We start from the raw sequence: 16,153 nt of genomic DNA on the forward strand, positions 1-16,153 counted from the left end.
CTGCACCTGCCTCATTTCAAAGGCTCGGTCTGGGACATTTTCCCCCACCCAAACCATTGTTGTCCTCGACAATGTTGGTGCAGATAAGAACATGGTCTTAACTGATGTGCCAATTTCCCTTTACACTTGTCTTTGGTCTACTTCTTTTCTTCACCCTACTTAACTTGTTTCGGTTTTCATCCTCCATCGCCACAACCTTTAACACGCCAAGTCCCAATCTTTAACACGCCTCCGATCACTTAGACATCGGTCTTCCGCTCTATCAACATCGAGCATCCTTTGCTCGTGGGACCCCAGTGTAGTCTCGTACACAAGCGGGTCATCCTCGCCCACACGACAAACTTGTCGTCTTCATACTCATGGTTGGGGTGCCTTCTGACCCCAGCAAGAGCAATTTCAAGCCCTTCGTGGTCATCACAGAGAAAGACGACCACCAACGTGTGTCGCAAGGATATCAACTCTCTTAAGGCACCAACTTTCGGTTTTCCAACGGTCCAAACTAGTCCTCAAGTGGGGAACGCCTACTTGCGTCTTCTCGGGCACTTGTCCACACAAGGGGCAACACAACCCAACGCTGCAACTCTCATCCGAAACTAGCACGTTGCAACTCTCATCCGAAGCTAGCACGTTGCAACTCTCATCCGAAGCCAGCAATACATTTTCGTAAGAACCAAACCGACGAGCCACGAACAACAACTTTTTTCGTACACACAATCCACAGAGGAACTGTTAACTCAAGGGACCAAAACAATGAGTATTTTGCTCAAGATGGTTACTCCGCTAACCCACAATCTTGGGAGAGAATATAGAAGTTTAGTTGAGTCTCACATACCCAAAGGTGCAAATCCATCCAACCGAATTCAACGTGCATTTTCTGCATGCACAAGGCAAACATCATGCTTCACCTGTGAGCCTAACGCACAACTGGTAGGAATCTTTAGTTTATCCATATTTTCTTAGTCAACTGAATAACCTTACACTTCTGTTTACCATCGACAAGATGACCCATACCACCCTGCCAACATCTTGCTTATGTTCTTGGTCAACAACATTTCAGCTGCCAAATTTGTGTAACCAGGATAAACCATCATAGTCCCCTTCAGTGTCGCACTCAATGAACAACAAGGTCTCCGTGAATCTTTCTGTTTTGATGACAATTTGTCATGGGCATAGAATTTTTTGTAAAGTCGCGACGCGCCAGACAACCTAGTCTGGCCAGCCTAATGGCCAAAGGCCACCCACCAACACTTTCTCATGTGTTGAATCATTTCATTGGCCCTGCGCATCACCTCGTGCACAGCTGCCTAGCAGAAGTTGATCAGAAGCATCTTCAAATGCGTATTCTATCTAGTCCATGTCATTCAGTGCATAGTTGTCCCATACCATCTATCACTTCTAAAAAAGGCACAAAATTGCCTTAACCTTGCATGCTATGGAGCGTATTGTGACTTCATGCACATGGTACATCAAAACCTCACCACTGAAGAAACAAGACTTTACGGCCCCTAGTCTGAAGACCAGTTGATGATTGAACACCATAGCAAAGAGAACCACCCAAACTCATTCACCGGCGCCTAGTCCTTCACTCGCCTAGCCTCGAGTCACCATACTCGGTTGGAATCACCTAAGGTGATCCCTGAGAGAATTAGCCATAACTCACACGCACTTCAATGCATCCAAACGGTACACATGAAAAACTCTTGCAAGCCGAGAGGTCCTTAACCAAATCTCCAAAGGCAACATCCTCTGATCCGCTGGCACTACTTAACCAAACAACGCTTCATGCCTTTGCTGCTCCCAACGGCTAGAATTCTAGCCTAGCTAGTTTGACTTGACCCCGACATATATATTATTACAATATATATAATATATTATTATAATATATATTATTATATATATTAAACAATACATATATATATGTATACATATACATATATATATATACTTATATAACAAACTAATACATTAATATTAACACCCCCCCTCAAACTTACAATGACTCGTTGTAAGTTTGCAAATACAAGCTAAGAACCTATTACATTTGATTTCAACAAGTACTTCTATTCTTAAAGGGTGTTCTTGATCTTCAAACATATGCTCTAAGCCAGTTTCTAGGATTTCCAATGTCATCAAAGCTTGTGAATCTGAAAATAGAGCTTACCAAATATCCCAACTATACACATGTATGTATCATAAAAAGATTTCAAAAAAATTATTAATTATATATTATGGGGAGATGATGGCCAAACATACAAAAAGTGCAATATATAGAAAACATTTACTGAGACAATTTACCATTTTTCAAAAATTATTTGAAAACTCATTAATTTTAAGAAATTATAGTTCTTAATAAGATAACACAAGCGCATAATATCAAAATGAGAGATGCATGCATAAAATATCTAAAGGATAGGTTTATAAATCATTAATCACTTTAAACATTCATGGAAACATGCATTATTTAAAGTCAATACTCATATATTTATCACATTAATGAATAAAAGATATGATCATTAAAGAAATAACTCACAAAATAGTTTAAATCATAAAACATTTTTACACAGCGGAAGTCAAGAAATAATAAAGATTTGAGAAATGCCAAATACATAGTTTAATTTCATTTTAGAAGTAATATACCTAAAATGGATCACTTATGAAGCACACAAACAATTTGTAAGGTAAAATAATATATCCTTTATATGCTTAGAAAGCAATATAAGCGGAAATACAAAAGTGATTGTAACGAGGATAACATAAATCCATAAGGAGAATCCAAGCATCAATAATGCTATATTGAGTGCTAAAAAGTATTAATTCACCAAAAGGTAATACAAAGTGTCAACAATCTCAAGAGTAGGGATGGTAGTGGACTGGGGGCAAACGGGGGCCCCCACCCCATCTCACCCTGTTTAGACCGGGGATAGAGGACATGAAATGGGGAGTGGACCAGGATGAAGGTTAAAATCAAAACCCATATGGGATGGAGGCGGGGATGGACTTACTCTTCCTCTGCCTCGCCCTACCGCGTCCTTGATCTCTGTTAAAGAAATTACTATTATACCCTTATACATATTATAAAATGATATGCATATATATATATATATATTCCTAACCCTAACATAAAACCCTTTCTCGAATCTTTCCTCTCTACTTCCTCTCCTTCCCCTAACGAGCCGCGTGAGCTCCCATTTTTCTCCTCTCCTTCCTTTAATGGCAGAAGGCGGCAGCAACAGAAGGACTGGGGAAACGGGACCCCGCCTCGCCTCACCCTGTTTAGATCGAGGATGGAGTACATAAAACGAGGATGAAGGTTAAAATCAAAACCTGAGTAGGGATGGAGGGCAAAATTTTGAGACGGTGCAGGGGTGAAGACCTTTTCCCCCACCACTATCATCTCTGCTAAGAGCATAACAAATGCACATAATAACCACTATGGGCAAACCCAACACTATTATTGAATAGGAACAATAAAGTGCCTCTTACGGGCTTACAAGAATACAATATTCAAAAAACACAGTCCATTTATGAATTAATCACATACACTCATACACATAGGCAACTTAGGGCTCAAGAACATGATAAAAAATATAGGATTTTTTTAATCAAAGATACTTGAGAAAGCAATAATTAAACTTATGGAGAATATGCAAGATAGAATAAATCATGTAAGTAAAGCATATACAATGCAAAAATGCATGAAAATATGATCATTTCTCATCCAATAGCAAATAAATTTAGAAAAATACAAAGAGATTTAAAAATCTCATACATCATAATGAATGGATTTTGCAAATTTTAACACTAATTTGATCATCACAAGCAATCACCTTACTAAATCTCTAATCCTTAAAAATTAAGTGTATCAACATGACACTTAGATGAGAGGCATAAAAAGAAGAAGGCACTCGAGGTAAGAAAGCTTATAATAAAAATACACTAATGTCAAAAAAAATATCAATTTTTACAATCTTTGGAAACACCATGGTTTCAAACAATAGATTGTCATCACAGATAAGCAGGGTTATAAGCATTCATAATAATAACAATGGCCAAACAACAAATGAGTGATACCAGTGTTGTGAAAAGCATTGAGGCGTAGCGAGGCGCTCCACCAAAAACCGAGGCGAGGCGTAAAGCTTAAGCCTCAAATATTTTTTTTGAAAACTTTAAAAAAATTATAAAAAATATCTTAAAATATAAAGAAATAAAGAAATGCTTTATTGATGAAATAACAACCAATAACTATGTATGTATTTTTAAGGTTACTTAGCATTTAAGTAAGAAATATGCTATATAACTTTGAAAATGTGTACATCTATGACACAAATTAAATTTTGATTAATGTGAATATTAGAAGTATATATGTTTATTATAGGCTTAGAGAGGTTGTAGGGGGTGTAGGAGGTTTGTATTTGAAGTCTATTTGTTGCAAGCTTGGAGAGGATGTAAGGGGCCTTGTATTCAAAACGTATTTGAAGTGTATATTTATTGCAAATTTTTGTTGAATGTAAAAAAAAAATTGAAAAGTATTTTTTTATTGTTGTCACGTTGTTATTGGTATGCCCAGTTCTAGTGAGATTCTTCGTTGTTGTTGGTTCACCCTTTAATGACAAGCTATAAATGTCACCATTATTACTCAATAAAGGCCAATTTGTTTGGTGACTTATTAGTGAGAATTCTCATCATTATAGATCTATAGCAGCGAGATATATTGCCGTTATTGACATGCATCTTTGTAGTGAATATAAGCCAATCTAAACTAAATCAATAACCTGCAGACACGAATAAGGGTGTGTTTTGCTTTCGTGTCTCATATAACTATATTGAATCTATCATGAGTCCACACCAAGAAAAGATATAAACAAATATTGACTCTCATATCCTTGCGAAACATAGATTCGCGCATCCGGGGTTGATTTGGAATTATTATAGAAAAGCGTGAAATTTTAAGCCACCATTTTAAATGGCAAAAGATCACCCCAAAGGGGTTTTGCGTAGTGGGATGGGGTCTACGCCGCTAGGCAGGCAGTCTAAGTTCAAATCCCATGACCGTCATTCCTTACACAAGCAGAAGTGTGGCGACTCCCTAGGGCCAAGGGATAAGCCCACAAAGTTTTACGCTGCCGGTACAGTGATCGTAAGACAGAGCCAGTGTGGCTAGGTCTATGATCCTAAGGGCGGTTTCTTCGTGTAATATGAAAAAAATGGCAAAATATCATGATATTTTCATTAAAAAATTGGATATCATAGTTTTTTATTCTCATTTACATTTTTGTCGCTTATTTTTGTGGAAAAATGGATGAATGTATTTTTATTTTTATTTTTATTTTTATTTTTATTCTTAATTTATTTGTTTGAAGATTTTTTATTGATAAAATTGCAAAACATATGAACTCGTAATTGGATATAAGCAATGTACCCCTAATTAATCTCAAATAAGTACTAAAAAAATATGAGATTAACATATAAAAGTAACTAAAAATTGATTACATAACTGGAAAAATTATGAGATTAACCAAAAAAAGTTAAAATATACCAAGAAACTGATTACATAACTGAAATAACTGGAAAATATATGAGATTAACCTACAAAAGTTAAAATATATGAGATCATTCTAAAAAATATGAGATTAACATATAAAAGTAACTAAAAAAATGATTACATAACTGGAAAATATATGAGATTAACCAATAAAAGATAAAATATACTAAGAAACCAATTACATAACTAGAAAATATATGAGATTATTCTAAAAAATATGAGATTAACATATAAAAGTAACTAAAAAACTGATTACATAACTGGAATATTTATGAGATTAACCAACAAAAGTTAAAATATACTAGGAAACTGATTACATAACTTAAATAACTGGAAAATATATGAGATTAACCTACAAAAGTTAAAATATATGAGATTATTCTAAAAAATATGAGATTAACATATAAAAGTAACTAAAAAATGATTACATAACTGGAAAATATATGAGATTAACCAACAAAAGATAAAATATACTAAGAAATTGATTACATAACTTGAAAATATATGAGATTAACCAACAAAAGTTAAAATATATAAGATTATTCTAAAAACTATGAGATTCACATATAAAATTAACTAAAAAACTGATTACATAACTGGAAAATATATGAGATTAACCAACAAAAGTTAAAATATACTAAGAAACTGATTACATAACTAAAATAACTAGAAAATATATGCGATTAACCTACAAAAGTTAAAATATATGAGATTATTCTAAAAAATATGAGATTAACATATAAAAGTAACTAAAAACTGATTACATAACTGGAAAATATATGAGATTAATCAACAAAAGTTAAAATACGCTAAGAAACTGATTACATAACTGAAATAACTGGAAAGTATATGAGATTAACCTACAGAAGTTAAAATATATGAGATTATTCTAAAAAATATGAGATTAACATATAAAAGTAACTAAAAAACTGATTACATAACTGGAAAATATGAGATTAACCAACAAAAGTTAAAATATACTAAGAAACTAATTACATAACTGAAATGACTGAAAAATATACGAGATTAACCAACAAAAATTAAAATATAGTAATATACTTAGAAACTGATAAAATAACTGAAATAACTAGAAAATATATGAGATTAACCTACAAAAGGTAAAATATATGAGATTATTCTAAAAAATATGATATTAACATATAAAAGTAACTAAAAACTGATTACATAACTGGAAAATATATGAGATTAATCAACAAAAGTTAAAATATACTGAGAAACTGATTACATAACTGAAATAACTGGAAAATATATGAGATTAACCTACAGAAGTTAAAATATATGAGATTATTCTAAAAAATATGAGATTAACATATAAAGTAACTAAAAAACTGATTACGTAACTGGAAAATATATGAGATTAACCAACAAAAGTTAAAATATATTAAGAAACTAATTACATAACTGAAATAACTGAAAAATATACGAGATTAACCAACAAAAGTTAAAATATAGTAATATACTAAGAAACTGATTACATAACTGAAATAACTGGAAAATATATGAGATTAACCTGCAAAAATCTTGTTGATCATGTCTCAGAAATCTTTTTGTAAAAAAAAAAAAATATTGCGCTTCAGGCTTGCGCCTTGAGGCACAGAGGGTCGCGCCTCAAGGCAAGGCGTGCCTTTTGCGCCTCAAGGTGCATTTTTTTATAACACTAAGTGATACAATACACTCACAAATTCAGAGATCAAACAACCATCAGTTAGAGTCAAACCACAAGTTGACAATCTAAACTGACATAAAATGAGGTGCACTATACTCACTCTAACAAACATCTCTAATTCAAAATAACGAGGCCAAGAGAAATGATGCATCATATAAAATTTTGTGATGGATAATCCAAATGCCATAAAAAGGCAATACATACTCTCATAATTCAATTTCTAAATAGGGGAGTTCATATCAAATATCTGATTTGAAAAAACAAGTTTTAAATCAAATCCAATAAAGTTAGGCAAAAAACTTAGCATAAAAAATTAGTGTAATCATATTCCCAACAATATGTCAATTAATGCAATTATATGCAATACATGATATCTTATGACAATTTTTACAAACTTGAATAAGCAAATAACGAGTTATGCCCAATATAAGCACTCTACAGGTGATGGGATTATGAGGTTTGAGAATCCTTCAAAGGATCATAAATCCACCAACGAGAAACAAGTGCACTAAACACATGACATACAAAAGGTCAATAAGTCTTATTAAAAAGACATAACACCTATGTCACATGGGTGCGGGTGCGGGTGCGGGTGCGACACAGGTGCGGCGCAATTCCGAAAAAATTTGGACACGGGGACTCGGCTATATATATATATTAAAAAATATATATTATAAATATATATATTTTAAATATTATAATTATATATATAACAATAAATTAACACATAAAGATTGTAAATTTTAAAGCAAAAAAAAAAGAGGGGCTCGGCCGAGCCCCTCCCCTGCGAGCAGAGGGTGCAGGGAGGGGGGCCGAGCCCCTCCCCTGCGAGCCGAGGGTGCAGGGAGGGGGGCCGAGCCCCTCTTCTGCGTGCAGAGGGTGCAGGGAGGGGGGCCGAGCCCCTCCCCTGCGAGCCGAGGGTGCAGGGAGGGGCCGAGCCCCTCCCCTGCGAGCCGAGGGTGCAGGGAGGGGGGCCGAGCCCCTCTTCTGCGTGCAAAGGGTGCAGGGAGGGGGGTCGAGCCCCTCCTCTGCGAGCAGAGGGTGCAGGGAGGGGGCCGAGCCCCTCCTCTGCGAGCAGAGGGTGCAGGGAGGGGGGCCGAGTGTAATAAAATGGTGGTCTTCAACAAATGCACAAATAACTCACAAACAAGTGTCTATTGGAGACACTACAAGCATGACCTTTGAAAGGGTATAAAGGGAAGAACACTTGAAAAATAAATAATACTTTATTCATGAACAAAATGCTTAAGAAGCATGGTTATTTACATTGAAGGGGTTCACCCCTATATATACAAAAAAATGGGAGAGAGGAGAGCTCATTTTGAGCTCTCCAAAAAGCGACGTTGGATTCCAACGTCTCTTAATATAGCTGTTGGACTACAGTCCAACAACATTTATTATTATAGCTGTTGTCCAACAGCATTTATTATAGTTGTTGGACTACAGTCCAACAGCTACTTGCACAGTCAAGTTCCAACAGGAACTTGACTGGATCAAAATATCTAGTTTCTATTGAACTAGATGCTAAAAAAAGAAAATAAAAAAATAGAAAAAGAAAATAATAAAAGAAAATATAATAATATTAAATAATATATATGTATATATATATATATATATTGCAGTTTACATTTTAACACTCCCCTTCAAACTTACGGTACAATGAGCGAAAGTTTGTCTAAGAGGAAGTGAAATCTGGGAGCAACGAGAGGCTTGGTGAAGAAGTCTGCTAATTGATATTCTGATGTAACATATGGCAGATCAATGGTTCCATGTAAGTATTCCTCTCTGACATAGTGACAGTCCATCTCAATGTGTTTAGTGCGCTCATGGAATGTCCGGTTGCTTGCAATGTAGATCGCACTTTTGTTGTCACAACACATCTTTGAAGCTTGCGTTGCTTTAGCTCCCATATCCGCTAGCAATCGTCTGAGCCAAACAACCTCCATAGTGGTGGTTGCCATGACTCTGTATTCAGCTTCGGTGGAGGAAAGAGAGACTTTCTGTTGCTTCTTGCACCTCCACGAAATTAAGGTTTCACCTAGGAACACACAAAAACCAGTAGTTGAGTGTCTATTATTGGGATCACCTCCCCAGTTAGCATCAGTATATGCAATTAAATTTAATGAAGATGAAGCAGACAAGAAGAGTCCTCGTGAAAGAGAGGATTTTAAGTATCTAATAATACGCAAAATCGCTCCCATGTGCACGGAGGTGGGAGCATGCTGAAACTGACTAACTGTATGAACCGCATGAGTTATATCTGGCCTAGTAATAGAAAGATAAGAAAGAGCTCCAACAAGTTGTCTATAAGGAGTAGGATCATCAAGAAGTTCTTCATCATCAATTTTCATTTTAACATTGACAACTTCTGGAGTGTCTACTTTCTTATCATCTGTAATTCCAGACCTGGAAACGATATCAAGAGCAAATTTAGATTGAGATATCAAATACCCCCGAGGGGAATAAGCAACTTCAATGCCTAAAAAATATCTTAATAAACCTAAGTCAGTCATTTCAAAGTGAGTTTTAAGAAGAGATTTGATATTTGCAACTCCCTGTTTGTCGCCTCCGGTGATGATCATATCGTCCACATAGAGAAGAAGAATAATGATGCCTGCATCAGATTTCTTAACAAACAAAGCAGTGTCAGTTAAACAAGGTTGAAAACCAATATCAAGCATAACATGACTAAATCGGTCATACCAGGCTTTTGGAGCCTGTTTAAGACCATAAAGAGCTTTTTCTAGACGAAGAGCTTTACCCTTAGGGATACTAATACCAGGTGGGGCTTCCATGTATACTTCTTCAACGAGATTCCCATTCAGGAAAGCATTTTTGACATCTAATTGAAAGATAGGTCATGTTCTAATGGAGGCCAAGGCTATTAAAGTTCTAACAGTGGTCATACGGGCCACAGGAGCAAATGTTTCTTCATAATCGATGCCATACTCTTGGGCATATCCTTTTGCTACTAAACGGGCCTTATATCTTTCCAGGGTCCCATCACTTTTGGTTTTGACTTTGTATACCCACCTACAACCTATAGGTTTCTTACCCGGAGGAATATCTTGTATCGTCCAAGTATTGGCCTTTTCTAGTGCATCCAATTTTATTTTCATGGCTTCTATCCATTCTATATGATTTTTTGCTTGAGAATAGGATGATGGTTCAACATATGATTGTATTAATGTAATGGCGGCCCTATACGTGGGTGAAAAAGATTCATAAGACACAAATTTTTCTGGAGGTTTAGAGATTCTAGACATTCTTCTAGGTGAGACTTCAGAGTATTTTTGTAATGCACATGGAAGATTTTGCTCTCTACGTCTTGAATATTGTAGACTAACATCCCTATGGATTTGCTCTTCATTATCATTATTTTCAACAACAATAGGACTTTGATCATTGTCAAGGTCACATCCAACATCACATTCATTGGATTTTGAAGTTGGATCAATTAAAAACGAGTATTCAGTGACATCCTTGGATTTTTCAAATTCAAAGAAGCTTTCTTTTTCCAAAAAAGATACATTTCTTGACACATATAATTTGTCATTTTGAAAATCGAAACACCTGTAGCCTTTTTGATTATCAGCATATCCTAAAAAGGCACATGGGATTGCACAAGGAGAGAGTTTATCATTTCTGTTGGTGAAAACAAAACATTTGCATCCAAAGACTCTTAATCTAGAATAATCTGGAGTTAAATTAACAAGCTTTTCTATTGGAGTTGTATTCTTTAATGAGGAAGATGGCATCCTATTAATGAGGTAGGTGGCAGTTAGGACCGCTTCAGCCCAAAAACTTTTTGGAACTTGATTTGCAATTAACAATGTCCTAGTAGTTTTCATAATGTGCCGATGTTTGCGTTCGGCTAGGCCATTCTGTTGTGGAGTGTGTGGACATGATCTTTGATGTGTAATACCATATAAATTGAGATAGTCTTTGAATTCGTTGGACATAAATTCTCCCCCTGAATCAGTGCGAAAAATAGAAATATCATTTTGAAACTTATTTTTAACCATTTTATGAAATATTTGGAAGTTAGCAAAGACATCAGATTTATGTTTAAGAAAATAAATCCAAGTATGTCTAGAAAAGTCATCAACAAAAATGACATAATATGTATAACCACCTTTGGAAATAACTGGTGCGGGGCCCCAAACATCCGAATGTATTAACTCAAGTGGTCGTGAGGAAACAAAAGTTCTACTAAGAAATGGTAACCTTTTCATTTTGCCAAGAATGCAGTCTTTACAAGAAAAATTTTCAGAATTACAAAATTTTTCCAAACTTGGAAAATATTGAATTTTAGACATATGAGGATGGCCAAGCCTTTTGTGCCATGAATCCAATTCTAATTTCTGAATATTATAACAAAATGCATTCTTGGGTAATTCCAAAAAGTCCATGTAATAAAGTCCTCCTTCTCTATGGCCTTCCCCAATCAGCTTCCTTGACTGGCGATCCTGTACCCAACAACCATGAGAAGAGAAGGAGATATTACATCCATAATCAGATATTTGCGAGACAGATCAGAGATTCAAATTAAGTTTAGGGATATATCTAACTTCTGGGATAAAAAATCTTTTGGATTTTTGAAGATTTTCAAAACATTCTATTCCTTTTACTTCGAGAGATGTGCCATCGGCTGTAAAAACCTTTGACACACTTGAGTTATTTTTAAGACATTCGGATAGACTATTGACATTTGGGGTCATATGAAAAGAAGCACCAGAATCTAAAAGCCAAGGAAAGTTACCTGGACCGGAGAAAGATGCAACTGCCGCTCCAGTTGAGGCTTCGGTTGAGGAGGATACCCCTTTGAGAAGAGGTTGAAGGATTTCCATCAGTTGAGCCATAGACACAGGTGCATCTTGATCTTTTGACTCAGATTCAACAGATGCAACTCTTTTTTCTTCTCTTCTTTTTAACTTTGGACATTGAGGCCTATAGTGCCCCGGTTCATGACAATGATGACAAATAACTTTTCTTTTATCAAAGTCGCCGTTTTGCCTTCCAAAATGAGGCGGCTTGTAAGTACGAGTATGATTCCCCGGTCTAGATACAGTTAAAACGGAGTCATCATCAACTTTTGGAGTATTTTTTCTAAGTATTTTCCTCCATAGTGAGCTCTTCTATAGTATCAACAATAGAAGGAATTTTTCCACGATGTAAAAGGGCCGATTTGGTGGATTCAAACTCCGGCCTTAGACCATTCACAAATTGATAGAAATGTTCCATATCGAGTTGCTTTTGGCGAAGCTCGATGTCTTCGGCACAATGCCATTTGGGTTCAAGAAGAGCCAACTCTTCCCAAAGTTCGGACAACTCATTATAATATTCTCGAATAGTTTTATCTTTTTGAGTCATTGTCCGAACTTTATCTTGTAAATTGCATACATGTGCAATATCTTTAAGGGAATACATGTTTTTGAGGTATTCCCAAGCCTTATCGGCATGCTCAAACTTAGCTAGACTAGAGCATTTTTTAATGTCTATGCTATTGATGAGCCATGACATAATTTTTGCATGCCCTATCCTCCATTCTTTCCATTTCTTTTCATAAGTGGCTAACGCCTTACTCTTCTCTTCTTCCGTTAGAGGAACCTCTTTATCACCCTCTTTCTTGGTAAGAGATAGTTTAGGTTCCAAATCGGAACCATCCACTATACCCCATAAACCTTTTCCCCAAATGTGGTGCTTCATAATCGAAGCCCACATTACATAGTTAGTATCATTTAGCTTCATAGGAATGATGGTGATCTTATCATTGTCATCCATCTTTTACAAGGGTAAGAGAGGAATAAATAGGAGGAGAGAGAGAGAAAAATAAAAAGAAAAGAAAAAGAGTAGACAAAGGAATAAGAGAGGATACAAAACCATTTTTTTTTGTAGCACAAGTTCGCCTTTCTTCAGACAAATCTTCTTGAGCCAAGAACAAGGTGATGAAACACCTTTTGTAAATGTGGCACGGAAATCGAGGCGGAAGCACTTCAAGATCTAAGGATTTCGTAGCTCTGATGCCATGTAATAAAATGGTGGTCTTCAACAAATGCACAAATAACTCACAAACAAGTGTCTATTGGAGACACTACAAGCATGACCCTTGAAAGGGTATAAAGGGAAGAACACTTGAAAAATAAATAATACTTTATTCATGAACAAAATGCTTAAGAAGCATGGTTATTTACATTGAAGGGGTTCACCCCTATATATACAAAAAAATGGGAGAGAGGAGAGCTCATTTTGAGCTCTCCAAAAAGAGACGTTGGATTCCAACGTCTCTTAATATAGCTGTTGGACTACAGTCCAACAACATTTATTATTATAGCTGTTGGACTATAGTCCAACAGCATTTATTATAGCTGTTAGACTACAGTCCAACAACTACTTGCACAGTCAAGTTCCAACAGGAACTTGACTGGATCAAAATATCTAGTTTTTATTGAACTAGATGCTAAAAAAAGAAAATAAAAAAATAGAAAAAGAAAATAATAAAAGAAAATATAATAATATCAAATAATATATATGTATATATATATTGCAGTTTACATTTTAACACCGAGCCCCTCCCCTGCGAGCAGAGGGTGCAGGGAGGGGGGCCGAGCCCCTCTTCTGCGTGCAAAGGGTGCAAGGAGGGAGGCTACGAGCATAGGGTGCAGGAGGGTCGACATACCTGACGGAGGGGGAGACGGTGGCTGCCTGTCGCCGGAGTTCGGATCGTCGGCGTGGGTGCAGGAGAAAGCTGCAGGGGCTGAGGGGGAGAGGCAAAATCGAGAGGGTAAGCCCCTCTCCCTGTCGATAAACCCCTTTTAGGGTTCGGCTGCCAAAAAAAAAATTGGATCTGGGTCGGGTTTGGACCCGACCCGGATCCAAAACATAATTTGAAACTTGAAATGGACAATTTTGGACTCGGTCAATGTTGACCGAGTCCAAAATGTGGACGGACTCGGCCCGGACTCATTGACCGAGTCCGACTCGGCGTTGACCGAGTCCGACTCGGCGTTGACCGAGTCCGACTCGGCGTTGACCGAGTCCGGGCCGAGTCCTAAGCCGCACCCGAGTCCGTGCGTGTCGACGCGGGTGCGGCAACCCTTTAGCCGAGTCCGTGTGACATAGCATAACACATATGATAAGAGGTTAGAGCTAAATCATAAGTCTACTATGAGGCAATTGAAGATAATCACATGAAGATTCCCAAAGAGTTATAAAAAAATTTAAGTGCACTAGTGCACAACCACACAAATACAAAACTACTAATGGACAAGATACCAAGATCCAACTAAGGGCTACATACAATCTTCACAAAAGACATAAAAATAATATAGATGTTTCTGATAAAATACTCTCAAAGAGCCATAAAGATTCACACATATATGATCACATCAAACAAGAGATTTTTCTCATAATGTAACATTCTTCAATAAGCATGATGTAGAGTATCAATACTCAACAAATTCCTTCTCCTTTTGCTTTTTCCAGGTTTTTCAATTGGGAGCGTTGATAAATTTGAAAATTTATAAACGAAACATATGCTTGTGATTTGTTGATTTGCGCAATTTTCTGTTGCCCTTATTTTTCCATAATATTTCCTCGGTGTGATTGTTATAGTGGCTAATTTGGATCATTAATTATGTATTCTGTCCCTATAAACTTATTGTCATCATATTATTCTGAATGCGACACATTGTGCTGCTAAACACCAAATTGCAAAAGCTCTGGTTATATTTGACATAGTACTGATGAATATTTTGCAAAATAATAGCAAATGAATCTGCTTGAAGCAGCAGCAGTGACCCAATCTCTGGTATGGGTCCTTGAAATTGCAGTTCATGCTCTTTTCTCATAAAGTAGAGAGCCTTAACTTAAACAGTGCTAACAATAATTCCCAGCAATAGAGCTATCTAAGCTTGGTGATTTTCTCGAGTTAATTGTTGCTCAAAATTGTGTACTGTTCCAGGCAATCCTTCAGATTGCTCCATTGAAAATCCTTTTTTTTTTGCTGAAATTATGCACAGGTAGAGCCATTTTCTAATGACCAGAAGCATCAACCCTTTACTGCTGAACCTCAAGAGGAGCTCCAGGTAAATTCTGCATATAAGTTTCTCTCATAGTTTTCCCGTTTTCCTTCTATATTTCTCTTATCATCCATATGAATATGTGCCAGAGTTTGGATGCTAAAATTAAAAAGTGGGCAGACGGAAAAGAGGGAAATATCAGGTCATTGTTGTCAACATTACAATATGTAAGTTGCATATTTATCTTGCCCTATTGTTTCTCTCTTTACTTCTCAAATTTTCCTTCATCGTTATTAACAATAATATTGTATTGTCATCTTCATCATCATGCTTTTTTGCCTCACGGGATCAGCCTTGCACGTCCTAGTTCTCCAATTAAATAAGAATAGATGTGTAGGGATTTTCATTTGCTGACGTGGACAGGATTTTCTGGACTAATACCAGTTTAACCCAATTAGCAAAGCCTACAAGCCATCCTACATTTCATTCTAGAAGCAATTCCTGGGACACTTTCGGGGTCGTCTTTTGTATAAAAGTTTTCAAACTATTGAATGTGTTGGTGCTTTGATTCTATTTCTTGTACACTCAATTTATAGCAATCTCTCACATAGGTACAAAATGCAGGTGTGGGATACCACATGGGTACAAAGTGTGCAACATGAAAATTTGTAAAAAGATGGGTATGTGGGTATATACACACGGGCACGAACACATGCAAAAATGCACAGTTATGCTACAAATGTTGTATTTACTAACTATGAAGTTATATATTATCAATTATGAGCAAAAAAGTCTAAAGCATGACAAACAATGATCATAAAGATATATTTAACTGTAGTTACCTTTGATGTCAAGCATAGGCTACCATTGATTGGAACATAATGGGTTAAGTTTGAAACCCAG

The 16,153-nt window shown here is 36.2% G+C and overlaps 1 protein-coding gene across 2 annotated transcripts in view; it reads left to right on the forward strand.

Moving 5' to 3' along the window:
* JAC1 (J-domain protein required for chloroplast accumulation response 1) overlaps positions 1-16,153 on the forward strand; it is a 36,344-nt gene that overhangs the window by 12,280 nt on the left and 7,911 nt on the right. For both annotated transcript variants that reach the window (XM_089998574.1, XM_089998575.1), the window contains exons 6-7: positions 15,251-15,316; positions 15,400-15,477. In XM_089998574.1, coding sequence (XP_089854700.1) covers positions 15,251-15,316; positions 15,400-15,477 — 144 coding nt within the window. The remainder of the gene's footprint in view (positions 1-15,250; positions 15,317-15,399; positions 15,478-16,153) is intronic.

This window comes from Nuphar pumila, chromosome 3 (genome assembly GCF_984573655.1).
Source record: "Nuphar pumila chromosome 3, dmNupPumi1.hap1.1, whole genome shotgun sequence".
Classification (NCBI taxonomy): domain Eukaryota; kingdom Viridiplantae; phylum Streptophyta; class Magnoliopsida; order Nymphaeales; family Nymphaeaceae; genus Nuphar; species Nuphar pumila.